This window comes from Bidens hawaiensis, unplaced genomic scaffold (assembly GCF_021521415.1).
Source record: "Bidens hawaiensis isolate Kalapana, Puna unplaced genomic scaffold, B.hawaiensis_p1.1 tig00004931_1, whole genome shotgun sequence".
Lineage (NCBI taxonomy): Eukaryota > Viridiplantae > Streptophyta > Magnoliopsida > Asterales > Asteraceae > Bidens > Bidens hawaiensis.
In genome coordinates this window covers 1851095-1861373 of record NW_027491311.1, presented here as the reverse complement: position 1 = coordinate 1861373, position 10279 = coordinate 1851095, and the positions used below count along the sequence as shown (strand labels likewise).

The window sequence follows — 10279 nt, the reverse complement described above, 5'->3', positions numbered from 1 at the left end:
TGACAACACACAAAAGATAAACTCTTAAGAAAATTTGGGGGCCACACAAGTTGCACATTATATTATAAAAATCTGCTATATGCCCAAGTACAAGTACAAGTACAAGTACAAGTTCAAGAAAATTAGTCATTTTGAAAAATCAAATAGGGAGATTGAAGATACTTTTGGTGAATTAGCGATTTGAGTGTGATCCTGGTTCACCCATGGAGCATGCACAACAAATGGAGGATCTGGTAAGTTTCTCAGTTATATATATATATTCGAGCACGCAATGCACCTTTTTATTGTTCATCTTTATGAACAGCTGCATCTAAAATATAAACCCAAAAGCATTAGAAAATCATATTTTGAGTTACATATCATTTTTCTAACATGGATATTTTGGTCACATTTGCAAATTAATAATATTCATTATAATCTACAAATTAATAATATTCATTATAATTGCAGGTACCACAAAATTTGATTTAAAAGTCAAAAGTATTAGATATGGGTCAAAATATTGTAGATTGCGTTTAAATCAAGTGAAAGATTAATGTGAGGATAAGGCAATTGAATGATATTGGTTGGTTACCAGTTGCAAATGGGTTAAATTGATCATAAGAATTTTCAAATTTTTTTGGCATTTTAGGAATTTTGATTAATACCAGATCAAGTAGTATTAGGCCAAAAATTTCAATATGGGCCAATTGTTGGCTAGGGATGAGCGTTTGATACCAGGTATCGGTACATGTACCAAATAATAAGATATTTCGGGATTGGAAAATTTGGAATATGTACCGGTATTTTCTTGTTCTCCCTAATTACTACCAGTTATATTTAAAGCTTCAAACATTTACCAAATTAATAACATTTTCTTACGCTCAGTTGTTAATTTCGTGTTCAATTGTCAGGAGGGTGAGCCTTGGAAGTTTTGTAACTTTATTCTGAGTTATTTTTTATCTGGCGATTTTTTTGACAGATTTTGGTACCAAACCGGAACCAATTTGGTCTGCTCATTGATTAGAGAGGGGAAGCTTTTAAGCGGAACTAAATTTTATGTTCAAACTTTGTTTTGGCCGAGGCTGCAAAAGAGGCTCATTTCAAGTAACGAGGATTTCAAATGCGAACAGAACTTTTCCGAAAGATTCTCAGTGTTCATACTAAGTAGTTGACTCTCATTTGAATGTTTTGTAACATTTATATGTTCTTATTATTTACCTTAAGTTTTATTATTTTCCTTAATAATTATAAATGCATATTTTATTTTTAAAATTTCATAAATTAAATTTATAACGTGTTTTAAAAATAATTTTTTCAACATAGACTAGTAGTATAGATATAGTAGGCAGAGTGACAGTAGGAACAAGGCAGAGGTCTATAGATAACCCGGCCTCTCCTTATCCTTCCCTCCCAAATTCCGGGCGTGATGTCATCTTCAAGTTCAGTCATCGGCGTGTCCTCTCTTTACCTCCCACAAAACCCACCACCCTCTTATCCTTTCCCTTCTCCTTCCATCCCGACCTCACACTCCGCCACAATATCTCCGCATCGGCGGTTTCTGCCCGGAATTCGCTTGAGGCGTTTGAGGCTCTTGCTTTCTTTCATAATAATAGTAATAATGATGAGTTGGAGTTTGAAGGCTCCATTGATGATGAGCTTGCTGTTAGTAGATTGGGTTTGCCTCAAAGATTGGCTGAGACTCTTGAGAAAAGAGGGATTACTAACCTTTTCCCTATTCAAGTATTAGTATTAGTATTATTATTTAACCATTTCTATGCAAATAATCTTCATAGGGTTTTTTTTACCTTATTCATTTTCAAGTTTTTGTTCCAAGGGTTTAACATTATCCATTTTTAAGTAGTAATTGCAGTTTTTGTTCAAAGGGTTTAACCTTGTCCATTTCAAGTAACTACATTTTTTGGTGATAGTCTCTTACTTGTTTCCTATTGACAATGTAGAGAGCTGTATTGGTTCCTGCACTAGAAGGCCGAGATATCATCGGCCGTGCAAAAACGGGAACCGGGAAGACGTTAGCCTTTGCAATTCCTATAATTAAAAGAGTCACCGAAGAGGATGAAGAAAACCGAAACAGGTACAAAATCTTCACATCTTTCGTTTGATAAGCTTTACTAACTTTACTTTATAAACTATGGGTGTGTGTGGTTGAATTGTTGAAACCGAACATAACCTGTATAATTATTCGTGTCAATTGTCAAATACATCCACCCTAACCAAGGCACGTTTAAATCATGTTCAATGAGTAGTTATAACACTGCGTGTTTAACCCATTTATCTAAGCAACTCAAATGGGCTGATGCATTGTAATCAAATTGTAAATGTGTTTAAAAGGTCATAAAAGGGTTTATTGATTGCAGTAAATAGGTTAAATGGGTTGGTTGGTCGACCTTTTAATTAAACGGGTTGACGGGTCGACTTTTAACTAAACTTTGATGGGTCAACCTTTTAACTGAACGGGTTGACGGGCTGGTCTTTCAATTGAATGGGCTGACTTGTTTACTTAAATGGGTTAAACATGTCAATCCGAACTCGTTTAATTAAACAGTTTACAGGTCAATCTGAACGTGACCCGTTTATTTCAACATGTAAAATATGACAATCCAAAATTTCATATAATGCTTTATAAAGTTGATTATTTTGATTATTGGCTCTTAGGATTTGATGTGAAAATTTGTTGCTATTTATTGCAACGTGTCTTTTCGATAATATTTTCGATGCTCTAATTTTCTTAATAACATATAATTCATGCTTATTTAAAGGCTCGCGGGACGTCTTCCAAGAGTTTTAGTACTCGCACCGACCCGAGAACTCGCAAAGCAAGTAGAAACCGAAATCAAAGAGTCTGCTCCGTATTTACGCACTGTTTGTGTCTACGGTGGCGTCTCTTACACTTTACAGAAAAACCAACTTACACGTGGCGTTGACATAGTGGTTGGCACTCCGGGAAGACTCATTGACCTGGTCAATAGCAATGTTCTTAAACTAGGAGAGGTTCAGTTCTTGGTTCTTGATGAAGCCGATCAAATGCTTGCGGTTGGTTTTGAGGAAGATGTGGAAACGATCCTTGAAAAACTCCCACCACAAAGGCAAAGTATGCTTTTTTCAGCAACAATGCCTCGTTGGGTTCAAAAGCTCTCAAGGAAGTACTTGAAAACGCCCTTGACAATTGATTTGGTTAGTTTTGAAACTATTATAACATGTTTTTTAGCCTATGAAACCTGTCATTTGATGTTTTTTCATTTGTGTGATGTTTAATGTTTTTCTCTGTGTTTCGGTATAAAAGGTTGGTGATCAAGATGAAAAGCTGGCTGAAGGTATCAAGCTTTATGCTATACCAACTACCTCAACTACAAAACGGTCAATGCTTGGTGATCTTGTCACGGTATGAGATCCCCCTCCCCCCCTTCTCTTTCACTTTTAGCTGAGTTTAAACGAGCTCGAGCCTTAAAATAAGCTTGTATTAATGACAAGCACGAGCTTCACTTATCGAGCCCGAGCTTCGAGCTGGCTCGTGTGCCTAATGAGCCTATTATTTATATAATTTTTGTTTACTGTATTAAACATATCTTTATAAAATAGTAATTATTATATACAATATTATGGTAGAAATAATTTTGTAATATCTATCATGTTATATATAAAACTATATGATTAAGAAATATATATATAATAAACAAACTAGGTAAATTAGTTAGTATATAATAAATGAGCCATGCCCGAGTCAAGCTCAAGCTTCAGAAAAACAGCTCTAAACGAGCCAAGCTTGGGCTTGGTTAGATTCATCTACACCCCTAATACAAACTAACGATTTAGAAAATATAAAAATATTGGTTCAAATCATCAAACCGCCAAAAAGGAGGATTCGTCTAATCCACCTAACCCAGCCGGTGTGGTTTATCGTTTTCCAAAGCCATAGTTACTGGTTTGGCCCAGAATTGTCCAAACTGGCTGTACCGGACTCTGAAAAATCTAATAGTTTTAATATTTTAAATGTTTTCAGGTATATGCAAAAGGTGGGAAGACAATTATTTTCACTCAAACAAAACGGGACGCAGACGAGGTTTCCATGTCATTGACAAGTAGTATAGCTTCAGAGGCTTTACATGGTGACATATCTCAACACCAAAGGGAAAGAACGCTTAACGGATTTCGACAAGGAAAATTTACCGTGCTGGTTGCCACCGATGTCGCGTCTCGCGGGCTTGATATTCCAAACGTTGACTTAGTACGCCCCCTTCTCAATAATCTTTTAGTACTGACCCCGTTACATAGTGTGGATTTTCATTGACTGCTTCTCAGGTTATTCACTATGAACTACCAAACGATCCAGAGACTTTTGTGCATCGGTCCGGAAGAACTGGGCGTGCGGGAAAAGAAGGAAAGGCCATTTTGATGTACACAAATAGTCAAAGGCGAACGGTCAAAACGCTCGAGCAAGACGTGGGGTGCAAATTTGAGTTTATTGGCCCGCCAGGTGTCGAAGATGTATTGGATTCTTCAGCAGAGCAAGTGATTGCTACACTTTCAGGTGTTCATAACGAGTCCATTGACTTCTTCACACCAACCGCACAAAAATTATATGATCAACAGGGTACACGCGCTCTTGCTGCTGCACTTGCACACATGAGCGGTTTTTCTCAACCTCCGTCATCCCGTTCTCTTATCACGCACGAGCAGGTATGTTATAGCAATCACCTGTTTCAGAAACGGGTCATTTGTATGGGTAAAAATGTGTCAGGCTGAGTTGATTGACATGAAACACTTTTGCATAATAGGGTTGGACTACATTGCAAATGACACGGGATTCTGATACATCAGTAAGAGGGTACATGTCGGCTAGAACAGTGACTGGATTCTTGTCCACTGTTTATGCTACTGCTGCTGGTGTACTTGGAAAAATACATGTCATAGCAGACAAGAAGGTATACGCGTGACCTAATGGTTAATGTTTCACACTTTCACAAGACTTTGCTTTTAGTAATGTGTATATATATGCTATGTATCATCAGGTTCAAGGTGCGGTTTTTGATCTTCCTGAAGACATTGCCAAAAATCTGTTGTCCAAGGAGATACCACCTGGCACTACCATTACAAAAATTAACAAGGTAAACTTTGTTCTGCTTTGGATAATGACTGCTTTGTTGGTTTCCGACATTATTGATTGATATTTGTTGGAGTTAGCATTGTAAACGAGCCAAGATTGAGCTCGCATAGGCTCAAGCTCGGCTTGCTTAACTTAAGAGAGTGCAAGGTTGGCTCATCTCGAGGTCACTGGCTATAGCTCGGCTTGTGAATAACTTTTCAAGCTTAGGCTTGTCTCGTTTATTATTTAACTATATGAAGCTTGGGCTCAAAATAATCTCAAACTTAGCCTCGAGCATGATTTAAGATCAGATTAGATCAGGCATTTAGTGAGCCTATCTTGAGTAATTCCCCCCCGGCTTGGCTCCTTTTACGCTCCTAGGTGGAGGCATCAAAAACGGATGTCTGGCAGTTTTTGTATCGGCCCAAACGCGTTTTTGCGTTAATATTTTTATTTCTAACAAAATTTTATCGTATAAAAAAGGGTAACAAAAATTTCCTTGTTTTCAGTAAAAAATCTGAATTTTGAATAAAATAATATACGATGCTTTATTCTTTAAAAATGCATATTGAGTGGCTTTTGCCTATGTGCCAGATTTCATGCTTAAGAAATTTTCACTATTAGAGCATTCTCAACTGATCTCCTATCAACATCTCTATAATTACACTAAAAAGCACTACATTTCTCTCTTCTGCTTAATTAAATAATATTTTTTTTATACTTTAATCATTACAGTTATCTCTCCACCCTAGAATTTACAAAAAAATCACTACATTTTCCCTAAATTTACAAAAAATCACCATCTTTGCTCTCTCCACCCTATAATTTACACTCACAACCACTCAAAACCCCACCCTATAATTTACAAACTCCCCTCACAAAATTTGGAGAACCGGATGAGAATGCTCTTAATAAGCAAGCGGATCTAAAAAGTTAACTCTAATATAACTTTACAACTCACAGTTGCCTGCTTTGGAAGACGATGGCCCAGCAAATGACTTTTATGGTAGGTTTTCAAACAACGAGAGGCGTACTTCACGAGGTGGAAGAAGGGAAGACGGTGGTTCTAGCGTGTCCCGTGGTGGTTGGGGTGGTAATGGTCGGTTCTCATCAGGTGATGAAGGGGATAATAGCTTCAGGCGAGGCGGCCGAGGTGGAGGCAGTAGTTGGTCCAGTGGCGGCTCGAGAACCACCGGAAATGATTGGTTGATTAGTGATAGAAGGCGCGTTCCATTATCATCTGGAAACCAGGACAGGTATTATGCATTTCCTAATAATGTGTTTGTTATATGGCGATTGTTAATTGATGTGTAAATATAACAGAAATTTTGCGGGTTCGTGTTTTCACTGTGGGCGGTCTGGGCACCGGGCATCTGAATGTCCCACAAAGCAAGATTATTAGTTGACCGGGCTGGTGAGGTTTGAACTATTATTAAGGAGCCATTGGGAAGGAGGATGCGGTTTGCTTGCATGACGGAGCGGTCTGATCGGTTGTCTTTGTTGTCTGATTGTGTTTGTGCATCGGATCCACCTTGCGGGTTTTGGTTAAGTTAATTGTTATCTTTTTGTGAAGAGGACAAAGATTTGATTGTAACATGCAAAGCAAAGGCAGTTGATGTCATTTAGAACCACCCTAACTAGTAACTACAACTAAATCATTTATCTTTTTTCTTTATGGTTGTATTTAGAGGAGTTGATTTTGTTTTGAGAGTCACTTTGAGTTTTAAGAATTCGAAAAAACTCAGTGTAACTAATTTCTTTTTGAATTTTTTTTCTTTGCATATGTGTAATACGTAGGCTACATGTACGTAAAAAATTACAATTTTTTTTACATACCGAATCGACATTTTACATAGGTGTAATTAACATTTACACTAGTGTAATCACCACATATCTTTATTCTCTCTTCTAAATTATTTTTAATCTTAGCACGTATTCCATACACATTTAAATGAGTGTTTGGTTCATATTGAGTTTTTAAAGATTTTATAACTCATCAAGTTCTCCATATTTATACATCTATACTATATATAAAACATGAGTTAGGGACCTTTTAAATTTTAAGAGGTATATAAAACCATGCACAAGCTACAACATACAATGCATAAAATTATGAGATTTTATGGATAATATGGACTTTTCCACCTATTCTATGGTTAACAAACAATATTTAATTCAAAAATATCTACAAGTATAGTCCTTTAACTTCAATCACATTTTGTCAATATATATAATGGTTACATATTTACCCCCTTATTCTAAATTAACTACCCTTACGACTTTTAAACGGCCATAACTTTTCCACGTTAATATTTTAAAAAAAATACACCAAAAAAAGCATTTTATACTCTTTAATTTGAGTATGGTATTGCCATATTTTTAAAATTTTAAAAACTTAACGTTTTATGTGATTACCAGTTAGGACCAATAAACGGGCTCGGTCGAGTGGGCTCGGGTCATGGGTCAAAAATGGTTACGAGCAAAACACGTGATACAAAAAAAGTAAATTTTTACTCTAGTCTGGTTGAGACCGATTACGCGCATACCGATACTGGATTGCGCACGTACAACCATTGCGTGGTGCGTGTACCGACACCGGACGCATGCCCGATGTCACGTTACACGCACACTATCGTTGGGTTACACACATGCCGATGCGAAGTCAGGCGCGTACTAACACCGGTTACGCATTTGATGTCGTGTTTGCACGCATACCCCGCGACATCGCATGGACACCCAGTTAGTATATATAATGCAGGAGTGATAGGCAAAAGTAAGAGTATTGATTTTAGGAGTTTTACTACTTATAAAGCACATATTACAAGCTTAAAGTGAGGCAAAAGGATCATAACGTGCCTTTCCATTTTATTTAAATTAGTTACAATTTTTACCCTTTAACTTTAAGTATCTTTTGTAAATTTTCAAAATTTTTACGTGATTGCGCACATCATCTTTAACCCTCAATTTGACAACTTTATTTTAAATTCTTATTATTTCCATATCTTTTAATATATTATGATATATAAAATAAAAACCGATAAACTGTTGCGACACACATATTTTTGTTGACGTTCTGAAAATTTGGCTCAATACCGACTTATCAATTCTAATATACAAGTGTGACATTTGTCAATTTCGGGTTATTTTATACTTGTATTCTTAATGTAAACCCGACCCGTTTTGTATCCCGAACCTTTCGATATTATCAAAATGATGAATTTTATGTTACATATTTGTTTTATAGTTGTTGGATCTAAAAAAAACACCCTTTTCGGTTCTTAAAATGCCCCGAAAACGCTCAAAACGAACTCCAGGGACTAAAACTACCAAAATGGAGACTTGAAGGACCCATTTGTAGTTTGTGCTTTCTTGGGTCTATAACCAACCCATTTTTATGCAACACCCTTTATGAAAGACCCATTCAACTTACCCTATATATACACACCCATATTCTTCATTTGTGCTTGCTCATTTCCTCATTTCTCTCTCAAATTCTTGAATTCTAAGGTTGTTCTTCATAAGTTAATCTTTTATTTTAACTAACTTCTTAATACTTAAAGCTTGATGTTACAACATATATATAATATACACTCCTTGTTTACCTTCGGTTTTTCATTTCTCCGGTCTCGGCCGGTTGAAATGTCGGGCTAGTAAGGCAAGGTTACATGGAGGACTTTGTAGTCTTTGTTTATATATTTAACAAATATAACCATATAACTTGTTATACTTGCTTAACTTCTGCATATTTTAATTTATTGTTTATATTTGTCAAGTTCCATGGTATTGGGTATTGGTGACTAGCCTCGGTTTCATCCCGAGTTGAGAACCGAACCAAAAACCGAACTTTTGTTTAAAAGCTTTATTGTTAACTTTTTGAATGTAAAACTTGAGTATTATTATTTATAAGTTATTTTACAAGTTCCATGGTAATTGGGTATGTGGTAACCATCCTCGGTCTTATTCCGAGTCAAGGACCGAACCAAAAAAAACCGAACTAAACCGAGTTCACTCGCTTAAGACACACAAGTGTGTTTTTAGCCACCAAAACTCTTATTTTTCTTCAAGATTATATTTTAAATCAATTTTAGTTAATTCCTAAACATACTTGGCATGTCGGTAACCAACTTGATCTTATAACAAGTTCGGACCGATAAAGTCGTATACTCGCTATACGAACGTTAAGGTTCTTCACAATAGAACTACATACTTGGTTAAGTCTATTTTGATTTTTATGGAGTTATCTCATAACATTTATAATTTTGGGAAGTTAACTTTGAGCTTGGTCAATTATCAAGTCTCGAACCGACAATCCCGAACACTCGTTTAAACCTCATTTTGGTATTCATATAACCAAGGGTTTTGCAATATTGCATTTTAACCCACATTATTACTTAACATAGGTTGAGTAAAAAAAAAGAAAAAAACTAATGAATAGAATACCGAGACCTGGTTTCGAGTAAACTTATTTTACAAAACTCGTTTATTTAATTTCTCAAATATTTACATTTTAAATCCTAAATTTATTTATTTACTTTATTTGTCATGTATTTTATTTTAAACCCTTCCAAGACTACCTACTAACACAAGACTTGTTTAATATAGGTCTTGCTCGTTAAACCGATCTCTCCGATTATTCACGACACTATCTTTCAAGTTACTTGTTAATGTGAGTACTTTTTCATCCCCCGTTTTCCATCTTTCGTTTTGGGAGTGACATTGCATACTTATTTAAATTCAAATGATTTATACTTGAGTCTTAAACCATAACAACTATTGTATATGTTTACTTAAATAAATGCTCGATTTGGTGTTATATGCTTTACATGATTATGTGCAAATTCTTGAATGCTAAGGCGGGTAGCCTCTTGAATGCTAAGGTGGGTAGCCTCATCAAAGTATGATCATACGTTAATTCCGAGTATGTATGGTATCCCCATATAGATAGGTGTCGTCAATGTATTCTTATTGACGATTTCATTATTGTCGTCAATGTATTCTTATTGACGGTTTTATTATCTAAATTGTTGCTATTATTTATTGTTTTCATATACTAGTTGTGGATTTCATACTATATACTTATTGTCCAAAACTATGAAAATTGCTCACCAACTTTTGTGTTAACAAATTCTATTTTATGCAATGTTACAGGTTTGATGTTAGCTTGATTGGATTACTTGAAGAAACTTATCATCTTGG

General features: G+C 35.7%; 1 protein-coding gene across 1 annotated transcript; it reads left to right on the top strand.

Annotated features, from left to right (window-relative positions):
- The first annotated feature begins 203 nt into the window (after nucleotides 1–203).
- LOC143628383 (DEAD-box ATP-dependent RNA helicase 3, chloroplastic-like) lies at nucleotides 204–6514 on the top strand. Its single transcript, XM_077097996.1, has 11 exons — nucleotides 204–233; nucleotides 1306–1722; nucleotides 1941–2074; nucleotides 2760–3174; nucleotides 3284–3382; nucleotides 4001–4225; nucleotides 4300–4677; nucleotides 4776–4922; nucleotides 5010–5105; nucleotides 6047–6339; nucleotides 6407–6514. The coding sequence occupies exons 1-11, from the start codon at nucleotides 204–206 to the stop codon at nucleotides 6483–6485; spliced, it is 2313 nt and encodes a 770-aa protein (XP_076954111.1). The 3' UTR covers nucleotides 6486–6514.
- The last annotated feature ends 3765 nt before the right edge of the window (nucleotides 6515–10279 follow it).